Source organism: Vipera ursinii (genome assembly GCF_947247035.1).
Source record: "Vipera ursinii genome assembly, chromosome: 1".
Taxonomy (NCBI): domain Eukaryota; kingdom Metazoa; phylum Chordata; class Lepidosauria; order Squamata; family Viperidae; genus Vipera; species Vipera ursinii.
This window is the reverse complement of record NC_139512.1, coordinates 321,339,335-321,363,664: the sequence shown is the minus strand read 5'-3', so window position 1 is coordinate 321,363,664 and position 24,330 is coordinate 321,339,335. Positions and strand designations below refer to the sequence as shown.

Here is a 24,330-nt window from a genome sequence, read left to right as displayed (position 1 = left end):
AAGTTATGTAGATGTACCAATGTGATTCAACTTCTACGCAGAAGACAACATACCTAGAACAGCGATGCATTCCACCGCAGTTTGCCAATCTTTTCTGGTTTTATCGAAGTCATAGAATAATCTTTTCATACAATCTTTTTGTGCTGCATCTCTCCGTTCTTCAGCGTTGATAATATCATTTAACATTTTCTCTATGTCTTTTGTCCAGTAACGTTTATAGCCCTTTCTACTAGACTTCATGATATATTCATCAGGCAAATCCCGAGGCACAGCAGTTTCTGCAATCTCCATTTGGTAACGGTTTTTGCCTGCTCCCCAATACATCACGGCTCTGACACCAAGTCTTTTGCGTTGCACTTCCAAATACTGACGAAGATTTTCCTCAATTTCACTGATATCTTCTAATGCTTTATCATAATCAGAATCAAAACCAGTTCTTGGATTAACCACACCTGTCCTCCGTGCAATATTATGGTCAAAGGCAGAATCCCATTTTTCAAGTTCCGCTTTCAAGTCTGGGAAGCAGCCTGCTGGATTTTTTGATTTCACTGTTGCTATTTGTTTTAGTATTTTAGATTTAAAACCATCAACAGTATCTTCCAAAATTGAGAGAATTTCAATTATTACTTTAAATCCTTCCAGTGTAGACAAGAAATCTATAATCTTTTTCTTGCTGTACCTAGCCTCCTCATATAAAATAGCCCTATTGTCTGGATGGTTCTGGTTCTTAAGAGAAGATCCAATACTGTGAATTTTGCTCAAAAGCCTTTCAAGATCTGGGAGTTTTTTGAGACGCTCACGGATATCAGACATTTTAGCAGCCTCAGCTAGGAGATCTTCAACTGCATCCAGGCGATCATTAATAGCACAAGGATTACATAATGGTGCACAGAGCCATTGCTTCAGGAGTCTTCTCCCAAAAGGTGTACAACAAGTGTCAATTTTTTCCAATAATGTGCCCTCTACTGAACTCCTGGTTGCATTCTGCAGTATTTCCAGATTTGCCAGTGTCACCCCATCTAGTACCATTCGCTGGTTTGTTTTCTCAAAAACACTATTTGATCTGGTTCTGTTAACTATATCAACATCCACAGGAATGTATTCTTCAAAATTTGCCATTGATAAAAGTTCCTTGTCAATAATACATTTTTTAAGATAGAATACACAACTGCCTAGAGCTGACAGAGCAAGTTCACTGTTTTCTGCAGGAGTAAGCCCCAGTGAATCACTTTCTGCAGTCATAGATCTGATTACTGGGGGCAGAGTGATTCCACTATTTGCATTCTCTTTGTTCTGAAAATAACTTTCTTCAACGAGAGTTTTTAAAGTTTTAGATGCATTCCAGAACTGAGAACCAGGAATCAAGCTTTCTTGAACAGTAAAAGAGATTAAGCCTTTAAGTATCTTTTGTGTTTCTGCAGAAGGGTTTCCTTTCTCGAAAAGTATCTGTACAGGAGTATAATGAGCCAGAAGTGTTCTAAACCTAGAACAATGACGGTCATCCAGAAACTGGCCAACATGAAACTTTCCAACTGTTGTATCAACAAAGCAAACTCCATAAGTACGATGCAGGCCAGCAGAATCATCTATTTTTTCTTTTATGCAAAGAAGGTATTTGTTGTGGGTCTCTGAATAGTCACCATCAAGAATACTGTAGGTCTGTGTGCCTTTGGAAATTATCCTGCATATTTCTCGACGCACAACTCTGTCAAATCTTGTTGGGTGAGCCAAAGATTTACACCGTGCTTCCATCATCTCAGGAGTCTCCATCTGCTCGATTCGTACAACTTTATAACCTTTTTGAACTAAGACATTGGCGAATCTATCAAATGCCATTTCTGGAAAACCTGAGTGAGCCCAAGTGCCTTTCATAAATACCAATCCAAGCTTATTTACACCAACAACAGCATCCATATGATATAACTCATAAAATTTTCCAACTTTATAAAAAATCACGGCATCAAAATTTTGACTCTTCAACTCCCACCATTTCCGCATTCCGGGAGTGCAGTTTTTAAGATAATCCTCTGGCACAAATAAAGTACTTGGGTCATAATCTGGATCATTTTGTCGTCTTCTATGACCATCCTTCCTTTTACCATCATGAAGCCAATCTATTTTTTCATGCTCCCATACGGTTGGATTACCATCTCCTCCTCCCCCTCCGGCTCCTCCTCCATTAATGCTCGGTCGAAAATCAAAACTTTCAGGAGCTGCATAAGATGCTAATTTATACATGATTTCAGGAGAGATTTCCCTACTGGGTGTGTCAGATACGTTGTTTTTAAGATGATTTTCTTGGCGAGAATTACATGCCTTTCTCTGCATTTGTTTAGGAGAACGTTTAGTCAGTACTTTAACGGAACACTTCTTTTCAGGGCCAGTTTCAGATTCAGAAGTTTCACTGTTATGTACTTCAACACTATTTTCATCACTGCTACCTTCATCTGGCTGAAATTCCATATCAGAACCTTCATTATCTGTGTCTGAATCCATGAAAATCTTTCTCTTTTTGGCTTTTCCATCAGTATGCTTTAGTCTAGCTATTCTTTTATTTCTACTTTTTATTTCCTTTACTGTGTCGAAATCATCACCTTCATCACTCACCTGATTAAAGGAAAAAAAGCCAAGAAATATAAAAATGGATATTTGAAAGACAAGTTGATAATTAGCAATCTAACACTTCAACTTTGCAACTTGCAAAAATTGGGTCCTTTCCCCAATGCCTTATTTATAAATAGATGAGCGGATCAATGTTCTCTAGCTTAGACATTCTTGCTAAGAGAAATATATAATCAATAAAGGAAAACTATACAGGTTCATCTGTCTAAGATAACAGCTCACTAAATAATTTATCTACCTGACTTTCTTCATCAAGAGACATGTCTTGATACAGATATCTAACTGGAGCCAGCAAGTGTATGGGATGTATTGACGTTTTCACAGGGAATTCAATTTGATTCTTTTAACTGATTTGATTAGGTATGTTTTATCTTTTGTTTGGAAAGGAACTCAAGAGTTCTATTGATAGAAGAGTTTGTGAAACTTTTTTTTAAAAAAGGCAAAAGATGCATTCATATAAAAATGTCTCCTAAGAAATAAAAAAAAACATTTCTCCTAGCACTTTTGAAAAAAACAATTTAAACAAAAATTACCTCCGTTTCTTCTTCATCTTCTTCTCCTTCACTTTCTGAAGGTTTGTCACATACAGCTAGACCTAGTCGTTCACTTTTATCCTTTTTCAAAGCAATATCTGCCAGTTCCATTGCTCTTTTAATTTCAGGTCTTGAACTGTAAAACATACCTCCCCTCTGGGTGTCTCTGCCTGTAGAACCTTTAAAATAAAGAGAATAAAAGGAGTGGTTATTCAGATTCCTTTGTTTCTAAGTCCATCCTATGTTTTAAATTTCCATATATTTAATACCACTGAATCTAAACTATTTGTGATCTCTTTTTGAAATTACTGAAATGCCATAACCAGGAGAAACTCTGGTTTGAGTCCCTAATTCAATCATTTAACACTCTCTAACAAGGCCCCTGCTTTCTATATAGCACATGTTAAAACTACTATTCTCCAAAGCACCTGAAGGCAGGACAAGAAGCAACAGATGGAAACTAACCAATGAGAGAAACAACCTGAAACTAAGGAGAAATTTCCTGACAGTTAGAACAATTAACCAGTGGAATAACCTGCCTCCAGAAGCTGTGAATGCTCCAACACTGGAAGTTTTTAAGAAGAGACTGGACAGCCATTTGTCTGAAATGGTATAGGGTTTCCTGCCTAAGATCCCTTCCAACGTTTACTATTATTTTTATTTTATATTATTTTTTATTTTATATTATTGTTATTAAACACAAGTGTAGCTTTAAAAATTCAGAGGGCTTTATCAAATTTATACAGTAAGTGAACTATGTAAATGCACTCTGTTCTTTACATTCCAGAAGATGCAAACATAATGCAAGTAGAATCCATAAGTTGAAAGGGAAGAGTAATCTTGTGAATCAATCAGAAATCTGCTCTACCAGCTGATTATGCAGAACACAAATTGTTTACTGAGAGTACACATTTTGAGATATACCATCATTTTCTCTGCTTGAAGATGAGAGAGTAGGAGAAAGCAAAACAAAGCAAAGCAAATTTGTCTGGATTGCATTTTGCTAGTTTAGTTAAGTCTGGACAAGTCTTCTCTTCTGAAGGCTATTTAGGACTGATCCTACCTGACACTTCATCTAGATCCCAAATTCTGTAATAAAATAGGAATATTCTCTATTCTTCTTTCTCCCTTTTTTAGAGGGGACAGATGGTTATGGTTATGATTTTCCCATTTGTTCCCTAGAAACGGCTTGAAATAATTCTTGAAGACCCATTCTTTCACACCTATTAAATCCACTCAAATCAGCTATTTCTTTACCTTCATAAAAAGACAATTCTCTGCATGTTCCCACACAAACCAGCTTTTTGTTTCAATCTATCACATGAGAATTAGTTTGTGCAATTTATACTCTTTCTTCTGACCACATTTGAATGCTTCCAAACCAGTCTTCCACAATTTGGTGTCCACCAGATGGCCATAAAAAGGAAGGAATCCCTGCAGTCAATCTTGGCACATGGTTCTTAGATAATGATACCTCCATCCCCCTGCCTAGCCCACATTCTTGATTGTCTTCTTTTAAAGTATCAACCACAGAAATCTGCAAGGGGGATCAGATGACAAAAACAGTGTTATGCCATAAGGCCTTCCTTCTTATACATGCACTGTGATACTCTACAAATGTACAAAAGGGGTGGAGCTTTTGTCATAATGGTACAGTATTACTTTTATCATTTTGATGAAAATTTCCAATCCTATAAATTCCTCCAGTGCTATCCAGATACAAACCAGCTTAGTTATTTTTGAATAGACATTATGGCTAGATGATGCCACATGATGTAATCATGCTAGCTCAGAATTATGAACGTTACAATCCCAACATATGGAGAATATGTTTATTCATTATTATTCATGACCTGTGCTAAGCACATTGGGCTACAAGGATACTCCAGTTTCAATCCGCAGCTAGTCTCCGCATCATTTCATTTAAGATTGATGTTTTTCAGATCTTCCAGAAATGTTTGCTGCTAGCTTTTCCTTTAGCCTTCTTCTTTTTCTCCAACCATCTGGTAGTATCTAATTGATTGGGGTCTTTGCTAGAAATTGTTCACTTACATGGAACACGTGTCCAGCAAAGCGCATTCTTTGCTCTGTCATTGTCTCAGGGGAAGATTTTTTTTAGAATTTCCTCATTTGGTCCCGATATCAGATATAAAGAAATCTTCTGAGGCAATGTTTTGGAAGACACTGAACTTATGAATAATTCCTGTTATAGATTTCCAGGTCTCACTGGTATAAATGGCAGTTGGTATATCAATGGCATTAAATAATCTGAACTTGGTGTTTATGGTGGACGTGGTTCATACTGAGCACATTTGCTGAAAGACAGCAGTTCCTTTGCCTATTTGGCATTTCACATCTGCTTCTCTTTCCCCATCTGTATCCATGATGCTACTAAAATAGTTGAATTGTTCCAGAAATTTTAAGCTCTGTCCTATTGTTATCAGGTGTTGACTGCTTCAAGTGCCATGCTATACTACATTTAGGAAGATTGTTTTAAACTATGTTATTTTTCTGTACTAGTTGTAAACAGCTGTGCAGAAGTCAGTGTAGGAAAACCAGATGGTAGTTGTATGAAATCTTGTTCAAATAACAGTTGTTTTACTACTTTAATGGAAAAGCAAAAACAGTTCAATATTTTCTGTCATACTTTTTTTTAAAAAAAATAATTTCTATTGAAGTTTAAAAATACAAGTATAAAAACTAACACAAATAAGAAAAACACAAAAAAGAAAAAAGTACAGAGAAAAAGACAGAAAAAAATTAAAAGGAAAAAATATATACAAATGACTTCTCCCTTCACCAAAACAAGTACAATAACTTATCACATTTTCTCTAACGTTTCAACCTAAAATCTCTTCATCTCATCTTTTTTCTATTAGCAAATAATAAAGCCTCAATCTTAATCAGCAAAAAGCCATTAAGAGCTAGCAGAAATAACTATATACTTTATCTTAAATATAATTTCATATTCCTTTCATTTACTTTATCCAGTACGGTATCATTTAATACAAAAAAACTCTTTATCTCATATCCATAAACAAATCTTTATAGCCTCATCTTTCAAAGCTAATCATTAGTTGGGTGACTGTGAGCTAGTCACGCTTTCTCAACCCAACCCATCTCATGGGGTTGTTGTGGGAAAAGTAGGAGGATGGAGTGTTAAGTATGCCCACCACCCCCACCCTCTCTCTCTGAAATCATTTTCTCTTCATCTCCCCTCAGAAACATATTTTGCAAATTTAATATTTCTTTCAATTTTATTACCATAGCTTATCACTTTCTGTAAAAATACAACAACAAAAAATCTTCTTCCCATAACTTGGTCAAATAAGCTAACTTTGTAAATCTTTTGTTTTACTTTTAAAGTGTTGATATTTATTCCTTTTAGATAATGTCCCCAAATAAAATTTCTTTTCCTTTTCTCCTTTTCCTTTATCAGGAATTTCTTCATAAGTATGATACATCTCCTTTACAAATCCAAAGTAATAAAATTGCCCAAGACACTTTTCTAAGTTAAAATCCACATATTCATATTATTCTTCAGGTTTATTACTGTGTTTTCCTAAAAATAAGATCCAGTTTTTTATTTATTTTTTTGCCTCCAAAAGAGGCACCAGGTCTTATTTTCGAGGAATGTTTTATCTTAGGACCGCCGCAGCCAGGCCTCCCATGCTGCGACACCTGTTGCGCTGCAATGCCACTTGCAGGCCACTTGGCTTGGGCCAATCACACCGCTGCCACTGTTCACGGCAGGAGGCTGTAAGGCTTGTTGCACCAATTGTGCATCTGCTGCTTGCAGGATGCTGTGTGGCTCATCGCACCAATGCCACCGCTAACGGCAGGAGACCATGTACAGCAGCAGTGGTGCAATCGGTGTGACGAACCTGGCACCTTCTGTCACGAACAGCGGTAGAGCCGTTATCAGCGCAATGAGTCACGCGGCCTCCTGTTGCAACTGGCGGCAGCGGTGCAATGTGCCATATGGCATGCGGCCACAGAACTTGGGTAGCAACATGACAGGTGCCGGGTCATGGCAGACCTGGCTACAGCAGTCCTAAGGTAAGCAGGTGCAGGGCATTTGGGGCAGCTCCACCTCCCCACCCTACCTGATTTTTACGTGTGTGCTTTGCCCCCAAAACTGGGGCTTATATTTGGGGTAGGGCTTATATTGGGTGCACATGTAAAAAATCAAGCAAGATCTTAGTTTCGGGGAAACACAGTATTTATGTCCCTTTTAACTATATTATAAAGCATACTATATTACTTAAATCTATTATCCTTCTTGTTATAAGGCCCTTTGTGTTCAAAATTCTGTTCTTTTAGCCATATTCAAACAAATGATTATTCACGTAATAGTTCATCTGATAGGGCGAGTGAAATCTGTTGTATCTGTCTCTGATTTTCTTCTTTTGCCAAGTAATTTTCCAAGTTGATGTAATCCACTTACCCAACAGTTCCTGTATTTTTACAAATGTTGGGAATACAAAAGATGAAGTAAGTAAGATAAATTCTTTCTGTCACCCAAACTTTAATAGTTCTCCTAATAATTCCATTTTTCTTGTTGTATAAGAACCTTATAGATTTTTTTTCTGTTCGTGTCAAATTGTAATTCTTTTCCCTTTGTTATTTCATCAATTTGATCATACTTTTCTAGTTTATAAACTTGCTGTCTGATTTGTTTGTTCCTTTGTTGTTATTTCCTGGTTTTTTTTTAATTGTAGATTTAGATTGGAGATATGCTTATTTAAATCCTCAAAGTTGTTTCAAATTTCATCATGGTTTGAACCTATTGTCATTTGTATTTGTCCTAACATTACATATATTTCCTCTGGGAAAGTATTTATCTTGCCTTGAAGTATTGCTTCTGGAGGCCCTTGATTTTCCAGCCTAAGTCCTTCAGGAGAAAATATTGAATGTTGCATCTTGTCATTCTTTGATACATATGTGATATCCATGTTGTTTCCCCTTCAAATAATCTTTCATCAATGTTTTAATTAAAAAGTCAATTTATCAGTCAAAATTACAGGTTCAGTATATTAAGCCAGTTTAAATCCTGCAAATTCTCCTCTAAAAGATTAGCCAAAAAGCCAAGTCTTTTCCCCCATAAACAGTTCTTAGGTTTAAGCAATAGTCCAGGTGTTTTGTTTTTCTTTCAAACACTTTTTAATCTTATAGCTGGCTCTTCCTTTGTTCCCAGCTGTTTTCAACATTATTTGCAATTCAAAGGAATGTTTTGTTTGTTTCTGGGCACTCTGCCAATTTCTGAATCCTTATTGTTAGTATTCTATTCTCTGATTCACCACTAGATGTCAGCAGTTATTTCTTTTTTCAGTTTTTCTTTCAATCAAAAAGTTATTTTTGTTATATATTTTTATAATTCCATCAGAAATTTTTAGGGTATAATCTTGAGTTTTTTAGTTCCTAGATTTGTCCAGACTGAAATATTTTAAATCAAATTTTAGTATAGCTATTTCCACCTTTTATGTTAATTTGCCGCTTAAGTCTGTAGGGGAATGGGGATATAGTCCCCTCCCTTCACTTCTGAAGGTTTTCTTGCTTTGGGGATCTTTTCAAAGATTTAAATAGTAGATAGAAGAAAGAAGATCAGTACTTTCACCAATTCCAAGCACGCTGTTCACCGATGTTTAGGTTCGTGCTCTGGGACTTCGGGTGCAAGCAGCTTGGGTTAGACGCTGATCTCACACTAGCCTTTCTCCTGTCGGGTTTGGAGGGCTTTCCCTGGATCAAATGAAGCAATTGCCATCGCTTTGTGATCAACGGAGCACCCCTCCTTCAGTCACCTCTCTGTGGCAACTTCGGACACATCTAGGGTCCCACAAGCAGGAACAAACTACTCATGGGGAGCGGAGGACTGCTCTCACATGGCCATGCGCTGCAGATGCAAAAAACCGGAGGTCCTGTGTAAAACATCTTTATCAGTATCACTCTTGTATTTTAAATCCATATCCAAAGTAATGAGATTTTTGTTTGTATCTTCTTCTACCTCTTTTTAAGCTCTTATTGTATCAGACAATCTAAAGAGAAAGTTTTGTGTTCCAAATATTTAATTATTTGTAACATTTTTGATCATTTCATTTTTTACCTTTTTAAATATCCTTGAATTCTTCCAAAGTTAAATTACTTTTCTCTATCCTGAATTAGTGGGTCTTCTTCTTTAATTATAATCTTTAGTTCTTTCTGGTTTGCTGTGATAATCAGCCTTCAAGGTTTCCTCCTATAATTTGCTCTAATCCATTTTCCCAGAATTTTTTTTCTCATACATAAACCCAGAGTCTTCATATATTTTAACAGGATTTTAAACAAGCCACAAGAATTATTCTTATAATTATTTCACAATCTTATTTCAAGTCAATCTGACCTCTTAATCCAGACATGTCAAACACAAGGCCCGGAGGCCAGATCCGGCCCGCGAAGTGGTTTCATGTGGCCCGCGAAGCCATCCTGGAAACAGTGAGGGAACGGCCCCCACTGCCTTGGCCCTGAGGCCCTCCTTCTGCCAGAGACCCTCAGATCTGTCCCACTCCTGCCCAGGCCCCCATATGCACCCTTGATGCGAACGATGTAGAGCTGGCCATGCCCACCCAGTAGGCCATATGCACTCTAGCCACGTCCATCCAGTAGGCCACGCCCACCCAGGCCATACCCACCCGGCCCCGAGGGCAACCACAATGCTGATGCGGCCCTCAATGAAATTGAGTTTGACACCCGTCTTAATCTATTTAAAAACTTTCTAAAATCAATTTCTAATAACCCTGTTGCTACTTTTTTCAAAAGGAAAAAAAGTTCCTAAAATTACATGAAACTTCTTTCATTGAGGATTGAAAGAAAATCACTCAGTGTAATAAAACTTGTTTTCTGAAACCCAGCCTCACTTTGGAAGGCTTCATATGTGGCTTGGGCAAAGCTGATTCTTCCAGCTTCCAAAGCTCTAAAAGGCTGCTCATTTGTGGTGTGTCACTGGAAACATCTTTATGAAGCACTGTGGGTGATCCCAATTCCTCACCTTAATCCAGTGTGTTCAGGCAGTCAACTCATTCAGCAATTCCTCTTTTCACCACGGTTATTGGTGAAAAGCCAATAACTTCCCAGGAAATCTCTCATACCTTTTTTTCAATTAAAGAACCAATTTTTTTCTTTGTATGTCAGCCATCAAAATGAAGCAACAACAGCATTAAGTGTAAAGATATCTAACTTCAGCTGTAATATTCTGTTACTGCATCTCTTACCTTTATATGGTCTTATATATCTAATGCTAACCCAGCCCCTTGAAGGGTCATCCTCAAAAAACTGTACATGGATACGCGATGCTCTTCCTCTCCCCCTAAAAAGGGATCCTTCGGTTGGGTGTGCATACACAAGGCAAGGCCACCATGGGTAGCCTTCAAGTTTGGCCCATACTAAATCACCCGGTGAAAACTCACTGAAGTCACTGCAAAAAAGAAGAAAAATAAGTGTAAATTTAACACTGGCTTGTAACTCTTTAAAGCATTTGAATGTTTTTTTCTAGGATTGCGCAGCTGCTCTCTGCCAATGCTACATGATTCTGGGAAATTACGTGGCTCCTTTAAAGATTTGTAGAACAATGTGTCTTTGCACATTCCAAAACATCTTTCAGAATTGTATCTATGCAATATCTTTAAATAAAAACATTAAATGACTTTGTTAGTTAAGGAACAGGGATTGGAATTTACAGGTCCTATTTTTGACATGGTGGCTCAATGGGCTAGGACGCTGAGCTTGTCGATCAGAAGAGTGCAGCGTAACAGAGTGAGCGCCTGTTACTCGTCCCAGGTTCTGCCAACCTAGCAGTTCGAAAGCACGTAAAAATGCAAGTAGAAAAATAGGGACCACTACGGTGGGAAGGTAACAGCGTTCCGTGCACCTTTGGCGTCTAGTCATGCCGGCCACATGACCACGGAGACGTCCTCAGACAAGTGCTGGCTCTTCGGCTTTGAAATGGAGATGAGCACCGGCCTCTAGAGTTGGAAATGACTAGCACGCATGTGCGGGGGAACCTTTACTTTTACCTTTTATTTTTGATAAATGTGACTATGTTTCCTTAAAATCATTAAACTAGAACGATAGTATAATAAACTAAAGTATAATAATCTTCCAGATAGCCTGAAATATTCCAAGATTATGACTCCAAATGAAACAATTCTGTTAAACCCTCAGCATTCATAACCTAGGAGTAAATATTCCTTTTAATTATTTTTCATATCTGGTTTTTGCTTCTTTCTATCCTTATTTTTCTCCCAATGTAGGTTTTTGCATTTAGTGCAAGGTCATGCTAATATATCCGAAAACAACATTCACCTTTTAAGGAGCTGCATCACGCTGCTAGCACAACTTTTTATCTAGTAGAACACCCAGCTCCTGCCTCTTATATTCATTTCATTTTTCCTAACCAGTTGTCAAAGACTACATTGTTTCCTTTAAATTTTATTTCAGTTAACTACTCAAGTCTGCCTAGATCTTTTAGAATTTCCTTTCTCTTCTAAAGCGTTTGCCACTTCTCCTAGTTTGTACTGTATTATCTGTAAGTTTGGTAATTACGGTATCCTCTCAGTCTCATTATCCACTTCATTAATAAAAATGTTGAATAGCATTTTGCTCTGTGGTACTCCATAATAAAGGCATTTATGAGTATTCTCTGGGTGTGATCATTTAGGCAATTATGAATCAATCTAACAGTTTTATCATACAGCACAGACTTTATCAACAGATCAAAATGAATTTATCAAGCCTTACTGAAATATAATACTGAAGGCCTGGTACTTTAATTTCAGCTTATAAAAGAGCTCCAGTCAGAGCTACAACACAAGTGTAACTCCACAGTGAATTAGTGTTAGATAAACTGAAGCTTGCCAGCAGAAGCCAATAATGTAACCACACAAAAGCTGTGGGGAAAGGGTCCAAAGGTGAACAAAGTTTATTATTAACATACTAAAACACTACCCCTAAATAATTAGAGCAATATAGAGATCATGCTAAGATTATGGGATGGAACATGCTACATGCAATTGTACATGCAGTACATAAACCTAGGTAAAGGTAAAGGTTCCCCCGCACATGCGTAATAGTCGTTTCCAACTCTAGGGGCTGGTGCTCATCTCCGTTTCAAAGCCGAAGAGCCAGCGCTTGTCCGAGGACGTCTCTGTGGTCATGTGGCCGGCATGACTAGACGCCAAAGGCGCACGGAACGCTGTTACCTTCCCACTGTAGTGGTCCCTATTTTTCTACTTGCATTTTTACGTGCTTTCGAACTGCTAGGTTGGCAGAAGCTGGAACGAGTAACAGGCGCTCACTCTATTATGCGGCACTCAGGATTCGACTCGCCAAACTGCCAACCTTCTGATCGACAAGCTCAGCGTCCTAACCCACTGAGCCACTGTGTCCCTTTTAAGTAAACCTAGGAAATGGCAAATAATCAATGAATGAAATTGTAACCTTAGGCTTCCTTGTGAAAACAGTATAAAAGCCTAATGTAAGTCTCATTCAGAGCCCTCCTTTTTTTGCTGAAATGTCAGCAGAAATGCCCCTTTGCTTCTGCACAGAAATAAAGTGTTTGAATTACACTTTCCTCGACTCTGAATAACTGGCCTATTGTCCCAGATAAACGAACTCAGTGTTGGCACTTGGTCATCAATAGGAATATCTAATATGTCAAAAGTGAAATTTTTATATTCAATAAAAACAACTTTATTATGCTAACATGTTTCACTTTGCCTTTTGGGGTATACTCAAGAATCAGGTAGAAACTGTGGTTGGAGGAGTTTGTACAGATTGAAAAGGGAGTTGGAAGAATATCTGAAGGACAGTGAAGATGTACTGAAGCTAGTATATCATGCATATAAAGCAAGAATTGAGAAGACAGCAAAGCTTTACATCCTGCAATGATACCTTTAACACCATCAAACAATACCTGCTTATCCCAAGTTCACTTGGATAGGTGGATGAAAATGCCAAATCCAGTCTAAATACCTGGCTGCCTGTACAACCAACCATAAAAATGCCAAATCCAATCTGAACATTTAGCTGATTGTGCAATGAACCATAGTAATAATAATTATGATGATGTAGTAACAAGTAGTAGTTGGAAGGGACCTTGGAGATCATCTAGTCCAGGGGTAGGCAACCTTGGCTCTTTTATGACTCGTGGACTTCAACTCCCAGAATTCTGGGACTTGAAGTCCATGAGTCATAAAAGAGCCAAGGTTGCCTACCCCTGATCTAGTCCAACTCCCTGCTCGGGCAGGAAAGCCTATACCAGGGGTAGGCAACCTCGGCTCTTTTATGACCCATGGACTTCAACTCCATTAAAGAGCCGAGGTTGCCTATCCCTGTCCTATACCATTTCAGACAAATGGCTTTCCAGTCTCTTCTTTAAAACTTCCACTGTTGGAGCATTCACCACTTCTGGAGGCAGGTTGTTCCACTGATTAATTGTTCTAACTGTCAGGAAGTTTCTCCTTAGTTCTAGGTTGCTTCTCTCCTTGATTAGTTTCCATCCGTTGCTTCTTGTCCTGCTTTCAGGTGCTTTGGAGAATAGCCTGACTCCCTTTTTTTCCTTGTGGCAGCTCGAGATATTGGAACGCTGTTATGATGTCCCGCTTCATTCTTCTCATTAAACTAGACATACCCAATTCCAGCAACCGTTCCTCATATGTTTTAGCCTCCAGACCTCTAATCTTTGTTCCTCTTCTCTGCATTCTTTCTAGAGTCTCAACATCTTTTTTACATCATGACCAAAACTGGATTCGGTATTCCAAGTGTGGCCTTACCAAGGCACTGTAAAGTGGTATTAATACTTCAAGTGATCTCGATTCTATCCCTCTGTTAATGCAGCCTACACTGTGTTGGCTTTTTTGGCAGCTGCAGCACACTGCTGGCTCATATCTAAGTGATTGTCCACTAAGACTCCGAGATCCCTCTCAGTTACTACTATTGAGCAAGGTACCACCTATACTATACCTGTACATTTGGTTTTTCTTGCCTAAATGTAGAACTTTACTTTTTTTACCACTGAACTTCACTTTGTTAGATAGCGCCCAGTGTTCCAGTTTGTTCAGATCCTCCTGTATCTTAAGCCTATCTTCTGGAGTGTTGGCTATTCCTGCCAGCTAGGTGTTGTCTGCAAATTTGTTGAGTTCCCCATCAATCCCTTCGTCCAAATCGTTGATGAAGAAGTTGAAGAGCACTGGGCCTAGAACAGAGCCCTGGGGCACCCCACTACACACTTCCCTCCATGTAGATGCAGTTCCATTGAAGACTACATGCTAAGTACGGCCGGTCAGCCAGTACGAATCCATCTGGGGGTGATGCTGTCTAACCCACATTTTTCTATCTTATCAAGTAGTAGGTTGTGATCTACTTTATCAAATACCTTACTGAAGTTCAAGTAAATTATATCCACAGCATTCCTCTGGTCTACTAATTTTGTCACTTGGCCAAAGAATGCAATAAAATTTGTCTGGCATGATCTGTTTTTGACAAACCCATGTGGGCTTTTAGTAATGACTTTGTTTGCCTCTAGGTGTTCACTGATTTGTTGTTTGATTATCTTTTCCAGAATCTTCCTAAGTATTGAGGTCAGGCTGATAGGTCTGTAGTTTCCTGGATCTATTTTCTCCCTTTTTTGAAAATGGGAACTACATCAGCTCTTTTCCAGTCCTCTGGTAGTTCCCCAGTGCTCCAGGATCTTTCAAAAATATAGTTCAGTGGTTCTGAGATTACGTCTGCCAGTTCCTTGAGAACCTTGGGGTGTAATCCATCTGGTCCTGGTGATTTGGACACGTCTAGGTTGGATAAGTGCTCACTTACCATTTTCTTGCCTATCTTAACTTGTCTTTCTAATCTATTTTTATGGTACTGTTTTTGATAGGTTGGACTGTTTTTTTTCCATTTGTGATAAGACAGATGCAAAAAAATGAGTTAAATAGTTTTGCTTTCTCGCTGTTGCTTGTCACCTTCTTGCCATTTTCCCCCACTAATGGACCAATCATTTCCTTCACTTTTTTCTTGTTTTTTGTATGTTGAAAGCAGCTATTTTGGTTATTCTTGACTTTGCTATTCAAGTCTTAGTTCATTTTGAGCCTTAGCTTTCCTCACTTCATCTTTGCATGCTCAGACTATTTGCTGATATTCTGTTTTAGTTATGTGCCCCTCTTTCCACTTTTTATACTTTTCCTTTTTGTTTTTCAATTTATCAGAGTTCTTTATGCAGCCATGCTGGTTTCTTTTGAGAGCTCTTATTTTTCTTCTTTGTTGGTACTGTGCTAGACTGGGCTTTTATTATCTCACTTTTCAAAATTTCCCAAGCTTCTTGAGTTGTTTTCCCCTTGAGGATTCTCATCCATGTAATCCTTCCCAAGTCCTCTCTATGTTTATTGAAATTAGCTCTCTTAAAGTCCAACTCTAGTTTGACTGTGTTCTATTGCTTGTGCTTCCATGTTGAATTCCAATATTGCATGATCACTTCCCCCCAAGGTTCCTGTGGCTTCAACACCTTCTATCCTTTCATCTCTGTTTGTGAGAATTAAATCCAATATGGCTAATCCCCTAGTTCCCTTCTCTACTTTTTGGAAGACACAAAGTTGTCTACTAGGTTTGTCAGGAATCTGTTTGATCTTTCACTTGGTGCAGAGTTTGTCTCCCAGTTGATGTCAGGGTAATTAAAGTCCCCCCATTACTATTGTGATGTGCTTCCTACATACCTTAGTTAGCTGACTAGCAAAAAGTTCATCATTTCCTCTATTTGGTTGGGTGGCCTATAGTATACACATATGGAAATGTCATTTCCCCCCCTTTTATATTGACCCAAATGCATTCAGGACAGTTTTCATCATTGTTGTGCTCTATTTCTGTAGAGATGTAGTTATTTCTTATATAGAGAGCAACTCCACCTCCTCTCTTATTTGGTCTGTTTCTTTTAAATAATTTAAATCCCTCTAGCTGTGTGTTCCATTTGTGGGTTTCATCCCATGTTTCCGTAATGGCAACAATATCATATCTGCCCTCATTTACCTGAATTTCTAGTTTGCCCTGTTTACTGTTTATACTCTGTGCATTGGTGTATAGACATTTGAGTCCTTTATGACTGATCCTGTGTTTACTTTCTACATAACCTGTGTGGTGCCTAGGTTCCCCTATTTTCTTACCACCTGTTTGGTTAATGCACTTTGTGTGGCACTTGGTATTAAAAGTTTGATTATGCTTGATAGCAAGGTTGATATTCTTGTCCACACACACATCTATGTTACATGCACTGCTAACCCTGTAATTTTTTGATTGCAGGGGACAGGGATGTTCTGTATCAATTAACTCACTGTCCCCATTTAGTGTAAATATTGCTCCAGAAAATCTGTGAGTTTATTGCCAAGTAACTCAGTCCCCTTCTTTGATGAATGCAAACCATCTCTTTTGTACATTTTTTCATTGGACCAGCTACAGACATCGTGACTAATATAATCAAAGCCTTCCTCTTTACACCACTCCTTTAGCCACATATTGAATTGTGCTACACACTGGCCTTTTCCATTTTGCTCCTTATACACTGGTAAAACCTCTGAAAAAGTAAGCCTACAGCCAATCCTGCTAAGTTCCTGCCCCAAGCTCTGGAAATCATTCTGCACAGACAGTACATCTTTTTGGGAAAGATCGTTAGTGCCAAGATGTACAATAGCATCTACATCACAGTCCTTGGTGGCACTGCTGACTATTTTGAAAATATACTTCTTGTCCCTACTGGCAGTAGCACCTGGAAGACACCTGACCTCTTTCGAAACCTCTATGTCCTTTCCTAAATTTACATCCCTTATAATTGAATCACCAACCAGAAGGTGACTTCTCTTTTTGGATGCCTTTCTGTTCTTGCATGACTGATGTGTAATACCTGATTTGCACTTCTCCCTGTCAATAACAAGTTCTTCACCCTAGACCACGATCACTTGCTTATTTGAGTTATCATCACAAGTACTTTTACCTATCTCTTTAATGTCCCTATTAAGGTCAGCAAGGGCACTGTATCTATGGTGCAGGTACACAGTGAAAACTTTGTGTTTATGGTTCCCAGCTCTCACCCTGCCAGTTCCCACGGTTGTCCATACTGCCCTTCTCTTGCAGGATATTTGTGGTAGAGGGGGCTGATAGTGTGGAGGCTCAATAGAGTAGAAGGGCTGAACTGGACACCTAATTTCTGCCAGAAGAGCACAGATTACAGACCCTAGATAAATAATCTGTCCTTGTAGGCTAGTGATTTGTTTAGATAGGACAGTTTCCAAGTTTGAAAAGTGTACTGTGAAAGACAGCTGCAAAACAAGTGTTGCACTGAACTAAGCCAGACATTCTGAGATATAAGGAATCTCAAACACACTTGCCCTGAATGCACCACTGCTGTTTTTGATTTTTAGTTATATATTTTTCTCCTCCCACCTCCTTCTTTTTAACTCACTGTTTGTAGCACTTCCCAGCAAGCTCTGGGCAGTTTAAATGCAATGGAGGTCCAATCAGCAGGTCCAATCAGTAGTAGTAATAGTAGTAGTAGTAGTAGTAAATGTGGCAACAGATACATTTATTTATCTTGTATAAATCTATCTAAATCAGGCATGTCAAACTTGCGACATCACGTGACGTTGCACGACATATCGGGACTTTTTCCCCATTGCCAGCAATGGGGTGGGCGCAGTTTCAGTGTGACGCATCCAGGCCACAGGCCGGCAGTTTGACATGCCTGATCTAAATTATATGCTACAAAAGCAAAAGCAAAATTCAAACTACCCTTTTCTCCAAAAACATATAACTGATGTCAACATAGTATATCTTTCATAGTACCTAAATATTCATACAAGCCATTAATCCTATAATTCTAGAAATACAGAATCCATTTTGCTCTCTATTTTCCTCTTCTCTTGCTTTCTCAGATGGCAACCTTGTAACTAAAATATTCAATTACCCAATGGTGAAGTTGTCTGCTCTCACACTGGTAACCATTCAAAACAGACAATAAAAATGCTAAGGAGGAAACAAAAACATCAGAATATATTCTTTCCACAGCCTAAACCTAGATGAGCAGCGATTGATGCCCAACAATCAAGTGGAAAACAATACCTTAAACAAGGAAGTACCAAGGAAAAAATCACAATCCCCACTGATACTGGCCAAACAAGTTACTTTATATAAACAGGGAGCAAACCCCATACTCGCTCTCCTAATTATTTGGGTAATGAAATGTCTGCAAACAACCAAGCTCAGAAAATACCAAGGATTCCAGAGCTTCATATTAATTGTGAGAGATATTTGTGTGCATTTTTATTTTCAGTGATTATTAATAAACAGACCAAACCAGGTAAACTTTCAGAAAATGCTTTTAGTAAATAAGGTCTCTCTGAAATTTAATTTGTGGATTTATTTTATAAATATTAATTTATAATTTTTCACAGAATCTGTTTAACTTGAAAGGTTGAAGAAAAATAAATACAATAAAGCCTATGATGTATCAAATGGCCTTAGTTGCACTACAGATAGTAATGAGATACAAAAGCCCAGGGTGTTTTTGTGCAGAAAAATTCTTGCACAAAAAGAATGAAGCTGAAAGTGCATCTGATGTCTCTCAGTTACCAATAAATAAATCTTGAAGCATCCAATGAAGTTGCTGATTGAGACAAAAAAAGAATTCCTACACAACTGGAGAGCTTTTAATAAATTCATGTGTACTAAAAAAATACTTGAGCATTCTTCTGTGGATTTGAACAGAGCATGATTTTATGATGTAATGTACTAAAACAGCTTATATTTCACAGTTTATATTTCTTTTAACAGTTTGGAGCAGTACCATCAGTATGCAGTTTCAGTATGCAACCAGATGAAACTTCAGACACTTATCAATGAGGCCAACTCCTGTTTTATTATATACAAGCTGATTTCATAAAAAACCTCCTATTTTCAAAGTTCCTTCTGAAAACTATAATGACCATCAACATTTTAGAAACTATTTTAAAAAACGGGGGGGGGGGGGGGAGGGGGAGGTGAGACACCATCTGACTAGCTAAAACACAGAAAAAAGTACCAAAGGAGGCAGAATAGTAAAATAAACAAGCAATTATGGAAATAAGGTCAGCAAAGTGCAAAGTAAATAAAAGAGTAAAGGACCTCCAACTCCTTGACATGCACTGCAGTGCTCCTTAGAAAAAGTGTTATAGCCAGGAAGGAACCAAGGACCTTCGGGATCTCAACCCTACTTCATCCAATACCTTGCATGCGTATTCATTCGGCAGAGACTATGGTATTCCCTAATTTTCTTATTCAAAATGTGACTCAGCTGCTAAGCATCTGAATTTTGATCATGTGACCATGGGGGTGCTGAAATGGTCATAAGTGTGAAAAATTGTCCTAAGTCACTTTTTTCAGTATTACTGTAACTTTGAATGATCACTAAATGAACGAAGTCAACGGACTACCTATATAATAGCTTGGTCCTAGTGGGAATGGATAGGTAAAGCATACTGCTTACCTAAAAGAAAATTTAGTGTGATTTATATTGAATTTTATTTCATTGTCCATTCTTTATTCATTCCTGTGGCAGAAATAAAGGAATCAATTTTTGTGTGCCACTGATTACTTCAAATGCTTCAAATCACAGTTGCAGAGGACAAGCTTGCTGTCAGAACCCTGTCTTTCTATGGGAATAGGGCTTCTTGTTCTTTTTCGGGTTCTGCCATTCTTCTGGGGGGAAGGGGGAAGCTTGGGGTAGCTGCAGTGTATTTCCCTTGCTTTTTCCTTGCTCTATCTATCCTCTTTGATGTTTCTTTCTTTCTCTTTTCCCCTACTACATCCCACCCTCCCAGGTCTATTATCTTCTTGCACAGCAAACCCAAAGTATGAGATTCTATTTCTGATCATCATAAGCAGTTGATTCAGAATTAACTGGTTTCTCTTACAGAGTCCACGTTACTCTATAAACCCCTCCAGATGCATAATTTTTAGAATTTATTCAAATTATCTTAATATCCAATCATAGAGTCATATTTCTGGCAACAAAATTATTTTACAAGAGAGTAAAATATGTAAAATTATTTATATTTTTAAAATATGCATTACAGGAAGTCTATTTTTAAAAAGCTGATTTTTTAGCCACCTAGAAGAGATCTATCTGTTTTGCCTCTTCAACCAAGTCACTTATATATTTAAGAAAAAGAGGCAGATACCCCTTGACTGATTAAAGTAGTAAAGTATAACAAACTATCAAACAAGCACTGAAGCTGTCCAGAAATAGAACTGCCAATACTTGTTGGTGACTATAGAGTGAATTTCTAGAGATGATATTTCCATGTAAAGAGCAAGGAAGGATTGAGAAAGAAAAAGATTACTATCCTCCATATCTAGTTTCTCTAGTCTTTAGATAAATAGGAAACTCAAGGCCCAGGTTTCTGGAATCATTTATTTACAACAGGTCACATCTTTGAACATCTTGAATTATTGTTCTGAAACTTAGGTAATCAACCAAATAACTAAAAAACAGCATCTTGCCTTTGAATACAAAGAAATTTTTGCTGGGACACAAACTATAAAGTACAAACGGATATAATTCTGCTCATATATATATATATGTGTGTGTGTGTGTGTGTGTGTATGTATGTATGTATGTATATATATGTATGTATATGTATATATATATATATATATATATATATATATATATATATATATATATATATATATATATATACACACACACACACACACACACACACACACACACACACACACACATACACACACACATCTGTATATGTTAAATGTTTGTTAAGTATTTAGAATGCACTTGCTTAAGTCCCAAACACGGGACAAATCTTATTTCCTGTTTCAGCCTGGCCCTAGCCCAAGGCCATTTACAGGCAGTAGCCACTGCAGTGGCAGCTCATATTCGTGTAAATTTTTTGGCTTGCTAACTTCCAGTGTTGGAGCATTCACGAAAAGCCAAAAAATTTACATACATATATATATATATATATATATATATATATATATATATATATATATATATATATATTCGAAAAAAAGAGAACCATTTTTTTCATTTTATAGCAAATAGCTTTCAAATAACATTCAATGAATTCTAAACTTCCCATTCCCGTTAACTCAATGCTAGACAGATTATGACTTGAAAAACATTAATCAGGCAAATTATACTAGTCATGCAACATATTTGGCAGTGGTTTCTACTGCTTCTGCCTAGAGCCAGTGACTTGCCTGAAGTTATCCAACTAGTTTTGTTCTTAAACTAGAACTCATATATTCATAACGTATCTGATTTCTAGTCCATTGCCTATAAGCACAACATCAAATTGGCTCTTAGACTAGATCAGGAAATTAAAAATGCAGAATGAAAAGTGGATAAACATACCACAGAAAAAAAATGGAACTGACAATAACATTTTAGCCAGTTTTTCCCTATACTTCCATTTTACAAAATCTTTTTATTTTTCCATGTATATACTATGCTACCACTACCCACTTTCTTATACCTGTAGCTCACTTTATATCACACTTTTCCATTAAACTTAACTTAAAAACTTACAAGATGACTATTTTAAAAAACAGTAAACTGTACAGTAGTATCACTTATCTCAAAAGCTACACTGACACTTGTCCCAAAGACGTTTTTTCAAGAAGCAACTGGACTTTGTTTTTCTTTGAAGGCATTTCGCTTCTCTTCCAAGAAGCTTCTTCAGCTCTTAAAAAAAAGCACCTTTGGGACAACCATGACCTGGATGACTGAGAATCTCCATAGACATGTAGCTATACATTGGCACTTGTTTTATTACCAGTCTGTCTTTTACTCTAATGAAATGCACACGACCGGTATGCACACAAATAACGCCAGGTCAACCAATTCATTCATTGCTGAATTCTCCCCTTAGGTAAGCAGTGCGCTTTATCTACCCCAGGGGTCTTCAAACTTGGCCCTTTTATGACTTGTGGACTTCAACTCCCAGAATTGTGGACTTCAACTCCCAGAATTCCTCAGCCAGCTTTGCTGGCTGAGGAATTCTGGGAGTTGAAGTCCACAAGTCATAAAAGGGCCAAGTTTGAAGACCCCTGATCTACCCATTCCGGCATACGGCCAAGCTATATTGCCACGATGCCCTCCAGCCACGAAGAAATGGCTCTTGCAAGTTAAGTGTCAACGAGGGCCTAGCAAGAGCAGCTGCCGATAAGAAGCCCCCCCTCCCCCGCCCCAAAACTCTATTGTGCGCTCCCTCGAGACGGAAGCTGCTTCAGGCCTAGGTGGAGAAAGCCCGGGAAAAGCGGGCCTGGCAGAAGAACTCGGCTGCTTTTCCCCTGGCGCTGGACCACGGCTCACCAATCCACCGGCAGAGCTGGCGTCCTGCTCTGGCTGCTACTAGAGGCACTGGCCGAAACCTGAGGGCGGCCCTCGGCGTCGCTTGTGGGGCTGCCGCTGCCGCCGTCATTATTCTTCTCCGCAGGCTTTGAGAAAAACGTTAGGAGGCTGCTCTGGCGGGACATGGCGGCGGCTGGGGAAAAAAAAAAAAACGAGGAACCGCAGCCGAGAAGACGAGGCGAGCAGCTTTACGCCTCCCCTCTCCTCCGTCACGCTGGCTGAGCAACGCGCGAAATCTGCGACTCCGCCCAGTCAGCTCCGAGGGACCGTCCCAGCCCAGTTCCGGGCTAAGAAAGAACCCGCCTTTCGCCCTACTTGGAAGGAAGCTCAGCGCCGTGGCTGCTGCCCGAGCGAGCGGGAAGCCCTCCCAGTGGCGGTTTCTCGCCAAAAGAGCTGGGCGGGAATGGAAGGATTCTTTTAGAAACCGGGAGCCGAGAAGAACGAGTCCTTCCGGGTTAGGAATAATTAGCTTAATCGGGAGTACTGTTCTCTAATATGTCTTCTCCTTGGATTGGTCTACGATTCTCATAATCTGCCTTCCCGGCCTGCGTGGGCCAGAATGGCGCGCGTTGTAAGGCATTTCACCCAGTAGTAGTAGGAAAGCAGTGCAACGGCGAAATGCATTTCGGACCGTTATTGTTACCGCAGGAGTGAAAGAGTATAGGAGTTCTTTTCTCAAGCAGCGAGGTGGGAAAGGAGCTCCTCTGGTGCCAGTCTCTGGTCTTAATTTTTTTGATAGCATGCTTTATTAGTTTGTATTGATTTTTTAAAAAATACAATTCAACAGTGCTTATTCAACAAACGTGTTGTCTTGAGTTTATCATTCACTAAATTCCTAATCCCTAATTCGATTCTCCAACCATTGACAAAATAAGTCCCTCATTTGAAAATATTCTGTTTCTTCTTTTTCTTTCAACCTCAAAGTAAGTCTGTCCATTTCCGCACAGTCTAGTATTTTTTTAATTATTTCTTCCTCTCATGGTATTTCATTTTTTCCAGTATTGTGTGAATGTAATTCTTAACGTGCAAAAATCAAATGCACACTTTGTTAAGTTTTTCTAGCATTATGCCTAATAAAAAGAGTTCAGTTTTAAAATCTGTATGTTTCTCCATCATCTTTTCTAGCCAAGTATGTATTTTTGTCCAATATCTTTGCTTTAACACATGTCCACCACATATGATAAAAAGTACCTGGTTTATGATTACATTTCCAGCATTTATCTGCCATATTTTTAAACATTTTTGCTAATCTTGCTGGTGGCAGATGCCATCTATAAAACGTAAGTTTTCATTATAAGAGGTTGATGTTGTCAGTTCATAATTTCTTTCCCGCAGGCTCTGCCATTTCTCTAAGTATATTGTATCCAAAGTTCTTTGCCCATATTATCATTGTTTCTTTTACTTGTTCATTTTCCATTTTCAAATTTAATAAAAAATTATACATTTTCTTAATTAGTTTTTCATCAGAGGTTAGCAATATCTGATCAAACAAAATCTGCTCTTTATAAAATCCATACAGTTTAACATCTTTTATCATACGTCCCTTGCATTTGTAAATGTGACCACCATGATAGATCAATACCCTGATTTTCCATCTCTTGTCTAGATTTTAAGTTCCCTTCAGAGTTCAGAATATATACCGTATGTCCATATTTTCTCAAGACAGACTACAGTAAATTTGGATGTACAAATGCTTCCATTGTTGAAAGCCATCCTGGAATTTTCAAATATATTTTACATTTTATTTTTTCT

At 38.3% G+C, this 24,330-nt stretch overlaps 1 protein-coding gene across 5 annotated transcripts in view; it reads right to left on the bottom strand.

Annotated features, from left to right (window-relative positions):
* MSH6 (mutS homolog 6) overlaps positions 1–22,765 on the bottom strand; it is a 40,049-nt gene extending 17,284 nt beyond the window's left edge. For 4 of the 5 annotated variants that reach the window (XR_014490951.1, XR_014490952.1, XR_014490953.1 and 1 more), the window contains exons 1-4: positions 22,540–22,765; positions 10,403–10,605; positions 3,156–3,334; positions 54–2,607 (exon numbers count right to left, since the gene is read on the bottom strand). Coding sequence is in view for 2 of the 5 variants with exons in the window: in XM_083350429.1 (XP_083206555.1) it covers positions 54–2,607; positions 3,156–3,334; positions 10,403–10,605; positions 22,540–22,703 (3,100 nt within the window). In the remaining 3 variants the exon portion in view is untranslated. Of the gene's footprint in view, positions 1–53; positions 2,608–3,155; positions 3,335–4,412; positions 4,681–10,402; positions 10,606–22,539 lie in introns of those variants that run through there. The other variant, XM_083350430.1, reaches the window with a different exon arrangement.
* Between the last annotated feature and the right edge of the window lie 1,565 nt (positions 22,766–24,330).